Raw genomic sequence first — 19,659 nt, forward strand, 5'->3', positions numbered from 1 at the left:
CAGATGGGAGCTGAAATGAACTTTGAACTGTAAATTTCTCCAATAGTCTACTGAACTATAGTCAATGAGCTGCACCATATGGACAAACTAGGGAGGGTGCTTTTTATTTTACACACAATAAATGTTAGTTTTTCTTTTTGAAGTACTTAAAATGATATGAAATAAATACATAGATCTTCCAACTTCTATTAAATATATAACTACTACTAAGAGTTAAAAGAAATTTATGTTTATGAACAAATCAGTTCTGTGATTTTCCCTGCTTTATTTTGCTTAGTTGGGCAAAGCCAAAGATGTCTAAATTCATCTGATTAGGAAAGGTGTGTACTAATTAATGGGAGTGTTTCATGAGTAGTTGGACTGTGTGCGCAAGGAAGCTCAACTTGCTGGTTCTTTGAATGAAGTTCTGTGAAGCCAAGTTAGCTCTCTGTGCTATTGGATACTTTTAATTATTGAAAATTGTGGAAGTAGCCTAACCTGCTCCGAAAGAGTGCTCTTTCTATGCAATTAAGAAGCCAGTCATGAAGAAATCTTCTTTTGCAGGTGAGTCTTTCCAAAAATCTTTTGTCTTTATGTACAAGACATTTTGATCAGGGAGATAATCTATTTTAAAACTATTATGTGAATTTTTAGTCACTTGTCTGGCAATATAAATGAGTAATAGGAAGTTTCTCCTTGGTTTGTAACTTTGAAAATAATTAAAAAGTGAGTTAGTTATTGTGGGATCCATAAACATAAGTTTAACAGTAGTTTACTTCTACCATACAAAATGAATGGACAAAAAAACTCTGTAAAAATTTAACTAAAATAGGTAATGACTAAACATTCATATCAGTTTTCCGTTTGGCCTTTGATGACTAATTGTAAAGTCTGTTAACATTATCATGCCCATTCCAGTTTGAGCATGGAGCTTTTTTAAACAACTATGTAGCAGCTGTCTAGCAGTACATTGATCTGAGCCAAAATGTATATTTCCACAGTTGTAAATTTGTTTTGTTAAGTAAATAAAGGAAGCAAGATGTCATTTTAGTAAGAACACTCATTGGTAGAGTTTGACAGATTTGTTCGACTTTGTTTTCCTAAGGCAGTGCATTTGCTGCTTTTCGAGCTTTGGTGTTTTTTGTAGCTGTTCAGACAGGATTGGGGCTGCACCCTGCTCTTACAGTAACATCAGGTTTTTTTTTTGATATAAACATTTAATGCATTCCAGACAGCTTTCTGAATATGCGTATGTAACATGAAACACATTCCCCACTTTCTGTTTCTCTTATTTTAATCAGCTCCTTTGGAATGTCTGACTGTGTTTCTGATCTCTGGTGAAATTTATTACATTTCGTCTTCGAAAAATACTAGTTGTACTACCTGAACAACTCTTTATAGGTGTTTTTTTTAATTTGACACATTCTGTACTCTTGCCACATAAATCTGAAGCATGACTGGATTTCTTAGGTTGTACCATCAGTTTGATGTTACTTTAAACTTATTGTGCATTCCGTTTTACCTTTTGGATATTCAACTGTTCTCTAGACATTTTAATTAATTCCAAAAGTTTGCTTTTGAGCCAATCTTTGGTTTATGTTATCCCAATATTTTGACTCTTATACCATCTCCCCTGCAACTTTTCCCTCCATAAAGAAACCTTTCTGTATTTATGCAATTTGGGTTATTTAAAGTTCTTTTCTCTTTAATAGCCTTCCTGTTTAAAATTTTTGAGTGAAGCTTAAAGGTCACTTGTCTTGAAGTATAAATTTTGTCATTTTGCCCAATATTTAGGTCCTGCAACAAACCATGTTCTTTAATATCACAGACGTGTTTGTGTATAAGTATATATAGATAATGCTCTTTGTTCCACTGTAGCATATCAAATGAAAAGTTATTTTGCAGCAAATCAAACTTATTTTACTTTTGTAACTTTAAAGGTATTCCAAGGCACGTATTGGCTTTGATATCCTTAATTGTTTGCCAGAGAGACGTAATGCAATTATAATTTGGCAGCCAGCTACAAATATAAGGCTTGGAATATATCAAAATTCCTCATCTCGTCTGGGTTCTAGTTTTGGCAGGTGAACGACGAAACATGTACAATATATGCATTGGCAGTTTTTAACAGACTGTTGTGACAATGTTGCATTTCTGTTACAAAAAGAAAGGCCTTAAGTTTTCTATTTGAAAGAATTATCTCAATAATTTGAATTGTACTTAAGATATTACTTGTCAAAATGTGGAGTCTGCAATAAGGCTAAAGTGAAGTCTCTCGAGACCAGACACCATTAATACTTGGAGTTTGACATTTTTCAAATTTGTTGACTGTTGCTGGCTCCTACTCGTACACGCTCACAATTATCTGCTCTCTTTTACAACAAGCTCTTGAGAACTTGATCAGACAAGTCCTCTTTTATTTCTCAAATACTTTTCCCCCAAGAAATCTACCTACATGTGAGTTAGATTTAATGCAATATTTCTTTATCTGTTAAAACCTATCCCAGGAAGTCAGGTTACAATTGGAAGGGTCTTTCTATAGTTTAACAAGCACATTCAAAGTTTAATCATTGCTGTATGAGAAAACATGATATATCTTTCCATCATGTGTATATATGGCTTGGATGTGTCAAGTTAGTTTTGAATTAAATTTTTATGTAATCCAGCTGTTCTATGAACAGAAAATACTAAACCTCACATTTGGCACTAGCATTCCTCAGCTAGGAAAATACAGGGGTGGGTCAGAGTACCACACTTCCCATTTCTGATTGCTATCTATCGCAATCTCAAACTGGAAAGTGAATCTGTGTTGAGAGCTGTGATTTCTTCCATAGTCATAGAACTCGCTGCTGGTCCCTCCCATAAAAGAATGGCATTATGGTGAGGTGCTGGATGAGTTTTTGGCATCATATCACCATTCCAGGGAAGAGAAATTGCCTTCACGGTAAGAGAAAATTTTAAGGGGAGAGGTTTTTGGTTATATTGGGTGAAAAATATCTTTTCTGTCTATTATTTCACTGAAGAAAAATTGAACCATATGTTTGATAGACACACCATCTGTTGATTTTAATATTGAATTTTAACTGTCATTGTTTTATTTCCCTTTTTGTACAAGATAATAAAATTAGAGCCTAACATTCATCATTCAATAAAATTACCATATGAATATGTTTTACTTTAATTGGAAATCACACCTATAATTAAACCAGGTCTATTCATATCAAGTTCTATTTTTATTTGAACAATATTTGAAGTGGCGACATAATTGCTGCAGGAACAGGTCACAGGCTGAGAATTCCGTAGCCTGTGACTCTCCTAAGGCCTCCCTCTGAAAGCTAAAAACATTGTCAAAAAGGAATAGATTCTCCACTAACCTGAAAGACAGCATCTCAAACAAGACTAGAAGCTCAATAGCATTTGAATCAAAGCACTCCACTTGATTGGCACCCCATGCACTCTGTCCTGTGACGATGCTGCTGCTTTAACAAGGTTATGCTGTCATTGACTTTATTTTTCCCCCCTGGGAGGTTGTAAAAACAGCGATTCTGAAAAGGCTTGATTTAACTACTTGAGAATGCGTTTTTCAATAAAAACATTTGTCCAATGAAAGGGGTGTAGCCAATTCTCCCAGATCTGCTCGTCTCTGTTTTGGTTTGAGCAGTCTGGCTGTACACTGAGAAAGTCAGTCACTTGGAGGCTGCTAATCCAAGAAACAGCCACATAGGTGTTCCATGCTGAATCTCTCTGCCATCTCTCTCTCTCTTTCTCTAATATAAGACCCTGTGTTTGATTTTACCTTTTTTTGCCAAGGGTGTTGATGAGGATTGTTGCAAGTATTTGGGGCAGGATAATTAAGTTGGGATAATCTGCAGGTTTTCAGAGAGGTTACGTTATTCAGTATTTGGTTCTTTGGTTAGTGTTTTAATTGTAGTAATCTTGCAAAGAAATTCTGTTTTCTTTAAAATTAAATCAAAGAGTCACAGATGTACAGCACAGAATCAGACCCTGTGGTTCAACTTGTCCATGCCGAGCAGATATCCCAACCCAATCTAGTCCCAGCAGCCAGCCAATATCCCTCGAAACCCTTCCTATTCATATACCCAGCCAGATGCAAGTTTTCAGAAGATTTGTAGCTCAGGTTGAGGTTCTGGATATAGGTTTGCTCGCTGAGCTGGAAGGTTCATTTCCAGATGTTTCGTCACCCGACTAGGTAACCTCTTCAGTGGGCCTCGGACAAAGCACTGCTGATAATTCCTGCTTTCTATTTATATGTTTGGGTTTCTTTGGGTCGGTGAAGTTACTTCCTGTTCTCATTTTCCTCAGGGGGTGGTAGATGGGGTCGAACTCAGTGTTTGTTGATAGAGTTCCAATTGCAATGCCATGCTTCTAGGAATTCTCGTGCATATCCTCAAAGCATGACATTTCAACTGGAACTCTATCAACAAACACATTGAGTTAGACCCCAACTACCAATTGCTGAGAAAAAAGAACAGGAAGTGACTTCACAGTAAGTGACATCACTAATCCAGAGAAACCCAAACACTTAAATAGAAAGCAGGAATTATCAGCAGTGCTTTCCCAGAAGCCCACTGAAGATATTACCTAGTAGGGTGACGAAACATCTGGAAATTAACCTTCCAGCTCAGTGAGCAAACCTACATCCACATCCTGATGCTTTTTTAAAAATATTGCAATTGTACTAGCCTCCACCACTTCCTTTGGCAGCTGTTTCCATACACGTACCACCAACTGCATGAAAATGTTGCCCCTTGGGTCTCTTTTATATCTCTCCCCTCTCACCCTAAACCTATGTCCACTAGTTCTGGACTCCCTCCAACCCCAGGTAGAAGACTTTGTCTATTATCCTATCCATGCCCCTCATGATTTTATAAACCTGTATAAGGTCACCCCTCCGCTTCCGATGTTCAAGGCGAAACAGTCCCAGCCTGTTCAGCCTCTCCCTATAGCTCAAATCCTCCAACCCTGGTATCATCCTTGTAAATCTTTTCTGAACCCTTTCAAGTTTCACAATGTCTTTCTGATAGGAAGGAGACCAGAACTGCACACAATATTCCAACAGTGGCCTAACCAATGTCCTGTACAGCCACAACATGACCCCCAACTCCTGTACTCAATACTCTGATTGATAAAGGAAAGCGTACCAAATGCCACCTTCGCTATCCTTTCAAGGAGCTATGAGCCTGCACTCCAAGGTCTCTTTGTTCAGCAACACTCCCTAGGACCTTTATCATTAAGTGTATAAGTCCTGCTAAGATTTGCTTTCCAAAAATGCAGCATCTTCCATCTATCTAAATTAAACTCCATCCACCACTTCTCAGCCCACTGGCCCCCGTTGTAATCTGAGGTAACCTCTTTCGCTGTCCACTACACCTCCAATTTTGGTGTCATCTGCAAATTGACTAACTATACTTTTATGCTCACATCCAAATCATGTATATAAATGATGAAAAGTAGTGGACCCAGCACCAAACCTTGTGGTACTCCACTGGTCACAGGCCTCCAGTCTGAAAAACAACCCTCCATCACAACCCTCTGTCTTCTACCTTTGAGCCAGTTCTGTATCCAAATGGATAGTTCTCCCTGTATTCCATGAGATCTAACCTTGTTAATCAGACTCCCATGGGGAACCTTGTCGAACACCTTACTGAAGTCCAAATAAATCACATGTACCGTTCTGCCCTCGTCAATCCTCTTGTCACTTCTTCAAGAAACTCAATCAAGTTTGTGAGACATGATTTCCTATGCACAAAGCCATGTTGACTATCCCAAATCAGTCTTTGCCTTTCCAAATACATGTTCATCCTGTCCCTCAGGATTCCCTCCAACAACTTGCCCACTACTGATGTCAGGCTCACTGGTCTATAATTCCCTGACTTGTCCTTACCCCCCTTCATAAACAGTGGCACCACGTTAGCCAACCTCCAGTCTTCCGGTTCCTCACCTGTGACTATCCATGATACAAATATCTCAGCAAGAGGCCCAGCAATTATTTTCCTAGCTTCCCACAGAGTTCTCGGGTACACTTGATCAGATCCTGGGGACTTATCCACTTTTGTGTTTCAAGACATCCAACACTTTGTCCTCTGTATGTGGACATTTTTCAAGATGTCACCATTTATTTCCCTACATTCAATATCTTCCATGTCCTTTTCCACAGCAAATACTGATGCAAAATACTCGTTTAGTATCTGTCCCATCTCCTGCAGCTCCACACAAAGGCCGCCTTGCTGATCTTTGAAGGCCCCTATGCTCTCCCTAGTTACCCTTTTGTCCTTAATGTATTTGTAAAAACCCTTTGGATTCTCCTTAACCCTATTTGCCAAAGCTATCTCGTGTCCCCTTTTTTCCCTCCTGATTTCTCTCATGTATACTCCTACTACCTTTATATTCTTCCAAGGATTCACTCAATCTATCCTTTCTACACCTGACATATGTTTCCTTCTTTTTCCTAATCAAGTCCTCAACTTCTTGAGTCATCCAGCATTCCCTATACCTACCAGTCTTTCCTTTCACCATGACAGGAATATACTTTCTCTGGATTCTTGTTATCTCATTTCTGAAGGCTTCCCATTTTCCAGCTGTCCCTTTACCTGCAAACATCTGCCCCCAATCAGCTTTCAAAAGTTCTTGCCTAATGCCTTAATTCAATTTAAAACTTCAACTTTTAGATCTTTGCTTTTCCATCACTATTTTAAAACTAATGGAATTATGGTCGCTGGCTCAAAGTGCTCCCCCACTGACACCTCAGTAATCTGCCCTGCCTTATTTCCCAAGAGTAGGTCAAATTTAGCACCTTCTCCAGTAGGTACACCACATACTGAATCAGAAAATTTTCTTGTGTACACTTCACAAATTAACACTATGGCAGTCCCAGTCTGTTTGGCAAGTTAAAATCCCCTACCATAACCACCTTATTCTTATAACTGAGATCTCCTTACAAATTTGTTTCTCAATTTCCCTCTGGCTATTAGGGGATCTATAATACAATCCCAATAAGGTGATCATCCCTTTCTTATTTCTCAGTTCCACCCAAATAACCTTCCTGGATGTATTTCCAGGAATATCCTCCCTCAGCACAGCTGTAATGTTATCCCTTGTCAAAAATGCCACTCCCCCTCCTCTCTTGCCTCCCTTTCTATCCTTCCTGTAGCATTTACATCCTGGAACATTAAGCTGCTGGTCCTGTTCATCCCCGAGCCTTGTTTCTGTAATTGCTATGATATCCCAGTCCCATGTCCCTAACCATGCCCTGAGTTCATCTGCCTTCCCTGTTAGGCCCCTTGCATTGAAATAAATACAGGTTAACTTATCAGTCCTGCCTTGTTCTCTGCTTTGTCCCTGCCTTCCCTGACTGTTTGTTTGTTTGTTTATTTGTTTGTTTGACTCGGCTTTGTTCTCAACTGTACCAGTCTCAGATTGATCTCCTCCTTCGTTATCTCTCTGGGTCCTACCCTCCACCACCCCCTGCCCCACCTTACTGATTTAAATCCTCCCAAACAGATCTAGCAAATCTCCCTGTCAGTATGTTAGTCCCCTTCCAATTTAGGTGCAATCCATCCTTCTTGTACAGGTCACTTCTACCCCAAAATAGCTTCCAGTGATCAAAAAATGTGAATCCTTCTCCTATACACCAGCTTCTCAGCCATACATTCATCTGCTCTATCCTCCTATTCTTGCCCTCGCTAGTAGCACCAAGAGTAATCCAGATATTACTACACGCGAGGATTTTTTAAAAAAATTCCTGCCTAATTCTCTATAATCTCTCTTCAGAATCTCAACCTTTTTGTTTCCTTTGTCGTTGGTTCCAATGTGGACAATGACCTCCTGCTGGCCCATCTCACCCTTGAGAACATTCTGCACCCTCTCTGAGACACTCTTGAACCTGGTACCAGGGAAGCAACACACCATTCTGATTTTTCACTGCTAGCCACAGAAATATCTATCTGTGCCTCTGACTCGAGAGTCCCCTAACACAATCGATCTCTTGGACGCCCACGTACCCCTCATTGCATTAGAGCCAGTCTCAATACCAGAAACTTGACTGTTCATGTTACATTCCCCTGTGACTCCATCACCCCTTATATTTTCCAAAACAGCATACTTGTTTAAAATGGGGATAGCCACAGAAGACTCCTACACCAACTGACTACCTCTCTTACCTTTCCTGGAGTTAACCCATTGATGTGACTTTATCTGTGACTTTTCTCCCTTCCTCTAACTGACATCCATCACATCCCCTTACTCTTGTAAATTCCTCATTGCCTCTAACTATCTCTCCAACTGATCCATTCAATATGATGGGATTCACAACCAATGACATTTATTGCCTGTCTAATCCTCTGTAAGCCATAAACTCCCACATTTGACAGGAAGAGCATATCATTCTATGAAAAGCCATTTCTGCTTTTCAATTTACAGACACAAAGTAGCACTGTCCTATTCCTCTACAAAACACTGCTCCAGGTTAAATTAATACTTATGGCTATATTTTAAGTTTAATCCAGAGACACATCTCAGTAAAACATAGAATCAAGAAAGAATTACTCACTATTGCAGACTTATTGTAAGGCCATGCTTAAAATATCCACTGATCTGTTTCTGTGCTGTGCAGTGACCTCTCCCAAACCGGTTCCTCCAAGATTAGTTGTGAATTTCACGATTTGTCTTAACCTAAAATACCTCAAAAAGGAGCCGCTGTTACAGCCAGAAATTTTTCCTGTCTTCCATTTTGGATTACCCACTGGTTGGGCTAGCTGCATCCCTCCTGGAATATCTACTCTACACCTGCTTAAAACAACTCTCAAAGTTAGGGTCTGGGCTACTTGAAATGCTTTGAGGGAGTCTGGCCTGGTCCATAACACTCCACCTTGGGACACTCTCACTGTTGGCTGTATCATTGACGCAATGCAAAGTTCAATTAGCACTTCCCAAATTCAAAATATTTTATCATCTGGAAATATAAAGTGAACAGTTGTGGGTGAATGGAAATATCATAACATTAAAGTCATACAGTAAGTTAACATGGATACATATTATCATTCCTTTTATTGTTGGGTAAAATATACCATCTAATAGCACTGAGACTACCTTCACTGTACGGACTGCCATGGTTCAAGAAGGTAGCTCACTACTAATGTGGTTTGTGGTTTTAATTATGTTAATCCACATAATATATCACAGTAACATGGATTTTTGAGACTGGTGTCTTTTTATAAACAACACAAACGATTCACACTACCATGATATAATAGACTTAGATGCGCAGACTCCGTTCTGTGTTATTAATGTTACTGCATACTATTTAGACATATGAGCTTGGAGAAAGAGCAGGCAATTCATCCCCTCCAGTCTGTTCTGCTTGACTTTACATGCTGCACTAACTCCACTGAGAGCAAAGTGTGGCTGAAGGTCAGGTGGGTGCCTTTTACACACCAACATCACATCTCAGTCTTAAAGGTACATGTATTACTAGTCTGGAATCTAAATAGTACACTCCCCCCTTTTTTTTAGAAAAGAAATATTCTCACATAAGTATATGCAGGAATGTATGTAGATATTATCTCTGTACATTCAAATAACATCTTAGTGAATGTGCAACATGACCAGATTTAAGCCTTATACAGTTATGATGATTTGGGGTAACTTCACTCTGCAGTGTGCAGTCAGTTATCATGGATGGATGTGTATTGTTGTCTGGCATAATCCTCCGTGCCAATATGAAGTGGCTAAGTTGAGGGAAGATCCTGTAAGTGTTTTTAGATTTCATGCCTAAAATTGTCACTTTTTTAAAAAGAATTAAGCAATGAAGTATGCAGTGAACAGTCTGACAATGGGATGCTGCTTGATTTGGGTTTCTTGTTGAAATAATATCAAACCAAATGAGCTGAACTGTGAACTGCAGGGATAGGACAGAGAATTGGCAGCTATGATCAGTGATGTGAATGTGTTTAAATAGAAATGTGTTCTTCCCAATTTACAATAAAAATGCAATTTTTCCTCGCGCCTGGAAAAATACTGGAAACTTATCAAAGCCCAAGAAAAATTTTCTCTCAAATTATCTAGTGCACAATTGAGGTGGTTAGCAAGAGAATTCAAGAATTCAATGTGATGGAACCAATCATCATGTTTGTCTTGCGTTCATTCTTTCAAGTAGATATAAGTGGGTTGACTACCAAATCCCCCACAAAGTGGAGTCAATATGGAGATAATTATTGCGCAATATTTGTATTGAGCTGAAAGTCAGATCATGGGATGAATTTTTGGGAGTCTCGTAAACCGAAAAATATAAAACAATATCACCACCTTATGGAGACCTATGGCTAGCAGTGTCAAGCTACAATCTCGGTATCACTGACACTGGCAAGTAATGTGTAGCCACAGGTGTCACACTGAGACACCGGTGAGTTAAGGACAAACTAAATAATAATATATATATTTGGTTTTGGATTTATACAGCACTAGAAATAACATTATTTTCTTTGGGGTGGACCCTGAGTCAGGCATAAATTCAGGGAGTGAACTTGTGTGCTTAAAAAGGTTGGAGACCACCGCTTTAAGTAACTGGGCTAAAACGTAATCCAATATCTTCCTCATAGAAGATAGTGTGCAGCATTTTTATGAAATTTGAGCTGTCTTGGTGAGTGAGACAAGCAGCACCTCATGTTATTGACAGCTATGATAGTTGTTCTGGAGTCAGTCAATTGCAGGTATTGTTAGCCTGCTACTGTTGCATTGCACTTGCTTCATTCTTAGAGTTATCCATCAATTATGTAATTTTTATGTTCCTCCAGAGAGCTTGCCTGAAGGATTTGTTAAGTGTGGAGGCGATGAACGATTCTGTTATCCTTTCATTTGAGTTAGTTTTGGTGAAATCCCATTTGTGTGGATATCTGCCTAATAAATGGGTTCATCATTACACCTGGTAACTGATGTGGCCTGAATTTGAGCCTGTACAGTATATCCTGAAATTGACCTTTTAACATAAGTTTAATTTTCTAAACTCTGATTTTTTTTCTGAATTTCATTTGTCCTGAAGAGAATTTCATTCTTCAAGCTTGCATGCTTGAAATAAGAATAACATTTGCTATCTACCATTCCTTCAGTTATGCGCATTTAGCTTGAGCACCATGCCTTTAACTGAATAATGGTGAACGGAGGTGTGAGAAGGGGCAAAAGGCAGGAACAAGTCATCCTCCTCAGCAAGGCTTGATTACACAAAACTCTGTTGTAGCCAACCGTATGATACTGAGAATCACTTCCTCCCAGATCCAAGGAGATGTGAGGGTTCTAGATCTCTGCCAGTTTTGTTCTGCTGGCACCCAACATGTGTCATCCAGTCTCATGAGAGGGCAAAATGTTTGTAGTTGTTGCATTATGCTTTGCATCCAAGTATTCAGCTGTGGCAGTACATGAAGGCAGTGAGAGGTAAATATAAGTTTTTTTTTATATAGAATTGGTAGTCCTGATTTGTGAAGTAGAGTTCCTTTGTAGAACATGAATCTTGAGTTTCAGGGATGACTAACTTGATTAGTGGTGATGTTGTTGACCATCTACATGAGGTCATTAGATTTCTTGTGGCACTGCTTCTGGATCCTTGGGAACAGATTTTTGTGAGTGAATTTCCTGATCATGCGCTGCTATTTCATTCTGAGAATGAGATCTGACCCCCACTACCGAGCCTCTGCACAGCTCCACCGTTAATACCGCAGTGTCAAATCCATGACATTCAGGACCCTGCTTCTGCATTCTGTGATAGAGCTGCTTTTTTGACAAAGTTATGCAATTCTTGTTTTTTTTTTCCCCCAGAGAGGTTGTAAATGACAGACTCTGAAAAGTCTGGAGGTTGAAGGGTTTTCGGGCCAATTTAATAATAGTTAGTGCATCAGACAGGCTTTCAAGTTTTAAAGAAAAACACTTGTACGATGAATGGCATGTGGTCAGTTCTCCCAGCTCAGCTTTACTCTGGTTTGTGTTTTTTTTAGCAGTAATGTGGAAAAGCTGTGGACTCAGAAGGAGGTCCAAGCTGGTACTCTCTCTCTGTCTTCTATTCTGTAAGAGCTTGTGGTTGATTTTACCTTTTCTGTGCCAAGGAGTGTTCATGGGGATTGTTGCAGTATTTGGAACAGCATCATTAAGTTGAGATGATCTGTTGGGTTTTGGGTAGGATAATTGATTTAAGTATTCCGTTTTCAGTTCTTTGTGTTGCATTCAGTAATCTTGTAAGTAAATTCTGTTTTTAAAACTAAGTTGGTTGACCAGCTGCATCCCTCCTGGAATATCCACTCTACACCTGCTTAAAACAACTAGCAAAGTTAGGGTCTGTGCTACATTCTTGACATGTTTTGAGGGGTTCTGGCCTGATTTATTAAAACTGGGATTTAGTTTCTCATCATCTAAACTTCATTAGTTTTTAATACAGGTATTGTTTTAAAAGAATGCCTTTAAAAAGTGTAGGTCAGATTTAGTATTTGGTATCTGAACAAAGTTGTTCCTTCCTCTTGCTGAGTGCAGAGACTGCAGTAATATGAAAATATGGGAAATAGCTTGGGACCCCTGCTTGCTCATATTCAACAAATGAGGAAGGTACAACAAACAGAATAACTGCCAAGCTCATTTGGAACTCAAAGGGAATGTTCATTTCTTGTGCACCCCAGCCCCCCCCCCCCCACCTCGCAAAAAAACTGGAGGCAAATAAATAGGGTGGCAAGTAAATTTCTAATCCATAATCTATAATGAGCCAGCACAATTTAGGAAGTGATGTAGAATGAAATTTTATTTTTTATCTCTTGTATTCATAATGTTGCTTCATACATATTTTGATGATGGCCTTGTGTAGTTTTATTTATACAGCTGGAAACGGATTTGTGATGTGGCTGTTTTTGAATAGTATCTAAAGCAAACTTTGTAGGGTGAGGTGAGAGTGACAGCTCTTGATATCAAGGTCCTGTGTGACCGACTGTGGCAACAGGAAGCGCTCACAAAATTGGAGTGAATTAGAATGGAGTCAAGGACCAAAATTCACCCTGCAGTTTGAGAGGGAGATTGTCTCTGTCTCTGTCTGTCTGTCGTCATGTTTAGCACAGAGGAAGGTGATTGTGTTTGTTGGGGGTTAATCCTCTCCATTTCAATTCATCTCTGCAAGAGATTGTCAAGGTAGTATCCTAGGCTTAAACATCTTCAGCTGCTTCATCAATTACTTTCCTCCATTGTAAAGTCAGAGTGGGAATGTTCAGTGATTACACAATATTCAGAGTTATTTGCAATCCCTCAGATAGCTAAGTAGTCCATATCTATATATAGCAAGACCTGGACAATAAACTGGCTTGCACTGATAAGTGGAATGTAAGATTTGTGCCACACAAGTCCCAGACAATGACCACCTCCAACCAGAAAGAATTTAACGATCGACCCTTGACAGTCAATGGTATTACTGTCTCTGCACTCTCAACTCTTAACATTCTGGGAGTTACGATTGACCTAAAACTGAACTGGACTAGCTATATAGGTACTGTAGCAAAAGAGTAGGTCAGAGGCAAAGTATCCTGCAATGAATAACTCATATCCTGACTCCCAAACATCTGTTCACCACCTATAAGGCACAAGACAGGAATGTGATGGACTACCCTTCGTTTTCCTGTGAGTGAGTTCTAACAATACTCAAGAAAACTGATACTGTCCAAAACAAAGCAGCCTTGTTGATTGTCACCTTATCCCCATACTTTGACTCCCACCATGACCAACACACAGTAGCTGCATGTACAATGCACAGTAGAAATTTCCCAAGACTCCTTAGACAACAAATTGGTAACTGTCATTTAGAAGCACGAGCAACAGTTACATGGAAACTTCAGCACCTGCAAGTTCTCCTTCAAGCTATTCACCATTCTGATTTGGAAATATATTTCCATTTCTGTTACTGGGTCAAAATCCTGGAACTCCCTTTGGACCTACACTTGACTGGATTTGTAAAAGGTCAAGAAGGCAGGACATCACACTCTTATTACATTAATGATTTTTTAAAAAGATATTCTGGTTTCAAATAATTGAGATGTCTTCCAAAAAAATCTACAGTGTCCATTAAATAGCAAGTTGATCTGTTGTCAAATTTCTAGTAAATTGTATGGTTATTAAAATGCAACAGCTTATGGTTTGAGTTAAATGCTCATTTTATTTACAAAGCAGACAAAATGTATTTTTTTGCTTCCAGTCCCAAAGATGTAGATTAAATAGTAGGCTATTTAGATGCACATTCCTGATGAAGGGCTTATGCTTGAAACCTCGACTCTCCTGCTCCTTAGGTGCTGCCTGACCAGCTGTGCTTTTCCAGCACCACACTCTTCGACTCTGATCTCCAGCATCTGCAGTCCTCACCTTCTCCTATTTTTTTTATCCATGTGTCGTATCCTGCCACCAAACCAGAGAGGATTTAAGTAATATTTTCAACCTCCATAACCCAGAAACTCAAGGACCAGAATTCACCCATTTGAGAGGGAGAAGCTGGAATCCAATGTAGCAGTATTACAATTGAGTAACTGTAACTACAAAGACATGAGGGAAGAGCTGGCCAGGGCTGAATGGAAAGGGAGCAGGGAAGATGGTGGAGCAGCAATGGCTGGAATTTCTGAGGTTAATTCGAGAGGCACAGCAGAAATTCATCCCAAGAAAGAAGAGAAGGGAGAATGAGACAGCCATGGTTCACATGGGAAGACTGGGACAGTGTATTTAAAAAAAAGTTTACAATGTGGTGAAAATTAGTGGGAAGCCGGAGAATTGAGAAACCTTCTAAAAACCAGCAGAGGACAATTGAAAGTAATGAGGGGAGAGAAGATTACATATGAGAGTAAGCTAGTTAATAAAATAAAAAGTTTGTATGTTGTTTTGTTTTTAGATACAATTAAAGGTAAGAGAGAGGCAACAGTGGACATTAAACCTCTAGAAAATGAGGCTGGAGAAGTAGTACTGGGGAACAAATAAAAGGTGGAGGAACTGAATAGAACATAGAGCAATTTAGAACAGGAACAGGCCCTTTGGCCCACCATGTCTACAGCAGCCATAATGCCATTCTAAACTAATCTCTTCTGCTTTCACATGGTCTGTATCCCTTTGTTCCCTGTCTGATCATATTTATGTAAACACATCTTAAACATTATTGCCAGGGGAGGTAGATACAGTAGCAAGGTTCAGGCACTTCCCACCCTGTTTTTTTTTTAAGAAAAACTTCCTTATATGCTTCCTCCTTAAACTTTTCCCTTCTCATCTTATATCTACCTATAGATAGGCTTCAGGGTGGAAGGCAAATACACAAGTCGCATTGCAGCACATCAAGAGAGTTGGGGACAGAGAGGAGTGTAGTGGCCATCACGAAGAAGGTTATGGGGAAGTTGAAATGTGGATAAATCACTCTGATCCAAGGTTCTGAAGGAGGTAGCTGAGGAGATTCTGATGACATTGGTGATCTTTCTGTTATATACTTTTTGTCCTCCATACTGCACACTCTAGTTCTTTTTTGAGTTAATCTGTATAGAATCTCATCAATAGACCTTACTGATTAAACCATTCATTATCTCCAGCAAATATTTCCTTCATGAACGATCTGTTCCAGGCTCCATAGAAATACATTGACTGTCTTACTTCCTTTTATCTCTGATTTAATTGTCCTTTTACCTTTTTACTTTGCAAATTGTCAACATCAGATATCTTGTACTGCTTGTATAAAATTACTAGCTTTGTGATAACTGCTGTTGTGTTTTAGGGTTAGAATCTCACAAGGAAACTGCTGAACACATGAAATTTTAGTATTACAAATTATTGGGAGGGACAACTCCAATCCTTTTTATTTTATGTGGTTGTAGGACTTGTATTCACTCATTCTGAGTAATTGTTGGGTCCTGACTGAACACAGCAATGTAATGTGCTTCACAGCCTCACTGTGCTTGTCATTGTTAAATAAAGCTCCTGTATTGTTTTAACTGACTTTTCGGTTGCAATATGTTTGTTTTGGACTGAGATTAATTTACTTGACCCATTTAAATTATTTTATTGGAAGATTATTATTAATATAAGATGATAGCTGTAAAATTTTAGTTTGGAAATATGTTTGGTGACCTACAATTGGATATTAAGGCAGTTTCTTTGAAAAACAGAAATTTTCTGTTCTAGTTTTCTACATTTGAGGACATTTACACACTAAGTTCAATCCTTTATCTCTTTATCTCAGTCCCTTCTGTTTTCTGTTCCCTGCCCAAGATGGTTCTCCTCCTTGTCCTGTTTCTCTGGCATATTAATGGTGACCAAAGGGCAGGAACTTTGTAAATATCATGGTACTATCCTGCACACAATACATACCTTTATTGTGACAATACTGTGGCTTTAAGAGGTGTATTTTGTCCTTTTTTAAAATTATGAAGAGATGTTGAGATAGGTGCTGAGCAATCATGCTTCAAACCAATGAATTGAACAGCTTGTGAGACCTTGTTTTTTTTTTAAAAAAGTTGATTCAGTAGAAGCAGCCTGAATGGGTGGGGTCAAGTTGTGAAAGCTGCTTACATCCCTTGCTCTCTTTACCACAGTGAAGAGCTTGGGTTTTCTTCCTGCAGCTAGAATTGCATATGAGATGGTTTATTTTACTGAATTTGCCTTTGCCAAGGGGGTGCTTTATGGGATGTTATTGTATTGGAACAGTTATATAGTAGTTAACATTATTTTATTAAGTATTTTAATTGTTAGTCAAGTCAATTATTTTATTTTGCCTGTACTTTAATTATAGTAAATAAATGTTTTGCTTCAAGCCTGGTAGTTTAATCAATCAAATTACATCCAAATGCAATGCCTGGCACTTGCCTTTAAAATAAGGAAACATTAGAGTCTTGGCTATCTCCTTGATGTGTTTTGAGGGGGCTTGGTCTGGTCAATAACCTTATCTAGACTGTGATACCTTTTATAAATCAGTTGCTGCTTGGACACACAATAGTTTCTTTTGGATTCCTTTTATTTTTGACATTTCTTTTTAAAAGGCTAAACTGTAGCACAAGTCTTTTGCGATTTAGCTGGAATCCTAAGATTTGCTGATGGTTAATAAATAATTCAAAAGATGTCTTCTGAAGGAAACAGTCTTCATCTTTTGTTCACATATAAAGAAAAGGACAATTGGATTTGCTCAAGTACATGAACTGCAGTAAATGCTTAATTTAGTTCAATGATATCAGCAAACAGAAGATTTTCCTAATAAAATATTTTCTTGCAGTTTGTTGGATAAAGTTTGAATGACGTTATGTTTAGAAGTAAAATGATATGGTTGCACAAGTTTTAGTTCTGGGCAGGATCAGCTTTGAACTAAAAGCCTGAGATTTCTGAACTTGAAATGAAGTATATTATCCACTGTGAGTACTGCCACATTTTAAATTAAAATGATCATGTTGACTTCTTCAAGCATTTTGGTTGCATCTCTTAAAAGTTGCCCAAATTTTATTGCTGAAACCACTTTTGCAGCTTCCTCACCCCCACCCCCTTACCCAGACTATTTCATTCCACAATGGTAAATACGTCTTCTAGTGTAATTGCACTTAATATCATAACTATATGTAAACGCAGAATAACGATTGCTATATTCTCACGCACTTGGAGGAAAGCTTTGTTGCCATCTATTTTGTACAATTTGTTTTCCTATGATTATGCTGGCTAGATCTAACTGCAGAATTGTGTTGTTTCGTTTTGTTGAACTCAGTCCCATGATTTTAACATGACTGGTGCATAATACAATATTACAAAGTATATTAATCATCACTGGTTGGACAAAACTTCTCCATGGCTAAAAGAAAAAATAGCATTTCAAACCACGTTAGAACAGAATGTGTTTTCAGGAAAACCTCACCAGTTTCTCCAAGGCGTGGGAATGGAAGCCAAATATCCTCAACATTTGAGGCAGATAGTTAAACAGCTCATGATAAAGGCATTTCACATAGAGAATGGTGTGACAAGAAGCATGTGTTCACTGTCTGGAATTCCAATTGTCCACTTCTTAAGGTGCCCTGTCTAACTGCAAAGCTCTGAAACTTTATCTTTTAACTTCTCTCTCTTTTTTTCTTGTCTCTGGTTCTCTCCTTGGGCTTGGTAACAGTTTGTTCACATCTTTGTTTTGAGTATTTTGCAGCATTTGATTACATTAAAGGCACTTAAACATATTAAAGTGATTGTGTAAGGTATTGCAATAGGACTAGAGTGAGCACATTTCTGATCCAACACACGGATGTAAAAGAACATGACTGCACATGCATGCTTCAGGCAGATGGAAGTGTGTGCACCTGCCCCAAGTTACAATTCTAAATCAAACCCTAAACGTCAAACAAAGTGGTTGGTCTGTCTGGGGAGATGTTTGTGGCAGGAATTTTTATTATGAACTAATTTTACAAACACCTTTTTTAATGTTTTTGTTTTGAACCATTGCACTGTCCTTAAACATATGTAGTTCTAGCCATAAAGACAAGCCTGAGCAAAGAACTGTAATGCATAAAAATTGAGACACAAATGACTGGGTGACTTGTTAATTTTGTAGGATAATGTAACGGGTTTTCTTGACTTTTTGGTTACTTTTCCTCAAAAGTTGATAAATTCCAAACATTCAAAAAAATTACACAATGATGCCAATGCTTTTAATAGTTCAAAGTTGTAATCCTTTGTGTATCATCTTTTTGAGACGATTGTTACATGATTTTAATTGGATAGTTTGTCTGCATGGATATTTAGGACAATTGTTTTGTAAAACCTTCTTGACCCATGAGATTATATCTCCACAAGCTTGACATGGTACTACTCTAGCATCTATCACTCGTGTGTTGGACTTTGAATTTTAAAAAAAATGATGTGCATGGAAATGTTTTTCATTTGAGAAGATGCTAAGCACTGGTAGCTGGAATGACCAAAAAAGCTTTGCAAGTTGTTGGCCAAACTCACTTTGCAGAGAAGGTTCACACAAATGAATGATTAGTTTCCCCAATTTTGAAATCCCTGAGCAGGTATTTTTGGCAATGCAGTGTTCAGGCCATATTTAACTATGAACAGAAACCCATCTTTGAATAATCTCCAGTCACCTAGTAGTCAGTCTTTCTCTTTTCAGTTTTGCATACTACTTTGAACTTTAAAAGACACAATTCCAGTAAGTAGCGCAATTAAGTTTTTGGGTTCTAATCTAATAGCTCTATAGTTGTGGTGACTTTGCTCTGTTTTAGATCTTGCAAAGCCTGAAAGCATTCTCTGTTGAAAAGCCTGTTCTATATGTGTCAAAAACTGCATCCCAAACCCAACTGCATTCCTTAACTATACACACTGTACACAACTGGATCTTTACAAAATAGTTGGGCATTCAAGTCTGTTCGAAGGTCAAGTGACTTGCCCAATGCGTGTGTTCTTTACTGTCAACTTTGCAAGATTGACCGACTTTGTTTAGGAATCAACTCCTCACCGGGGGGAGAAAAATGCACCAAGTACTTGGGTGACTTCATAGTGGGGACAGGAAATGAAAATCTTCAGACTGTAATCAGAACAAAAATTGTGATCTTGATGATGTAGCGCAGGCATGCTGCACAGAAATTCCATGGGTTGAAGATGTACAAACCTGGGCATATGCTGATCTAACACTGTTCCACAGTCAGAGAATGGATAAAT

The 19,659-nt window shown here is 38.5% G+C and overlaps 1 protein-coding gene across 2 annotated transcripts in view; it reads left to right on the top strand.

Annotated features, from left to right (window-relative positions):
* Positions 1-369: 369 nt before the first annotated feature.
* LOC140463954 (septin-9-like) overlaps positions 370-19,659 on the top strand; it is a 299,673-nt gene continuing 280,383 nt past the window's right edge. Inside the window, exon 1 of one of the 2 annotated variants that reach the window (XM_072558447.1) lies at positions 370-543. In XM_072558447.1, the coding sequence (XP_072414548.1) occupies positions 522-543 (22 nt within the window). In that variant the 5' untranslated portion in view covers positions 370-521. The remainder of the gene's footprint in view (positions 544-19,659) is intronic. The other variant, XM_072558449.1, reaches the window with a different exon arrangement.

The sequence above is a fragment of the Chiloscyllium punctatum genome, chromosome 39 (assembly GCF_047496795.1).
Source record: "Chiloscyllium punctatum isolate Juve2018m chromosome 39, sChiPun1.3, whole genome shotgun sequence".
NCBI classification, from domain to species: Eukaryota; Metazoa; Chordata; class Chondrichthyes; order Orectolobiformes; family Hemiscylliidae; genus Chiloscyllium; species Chiloscyllium punctatum.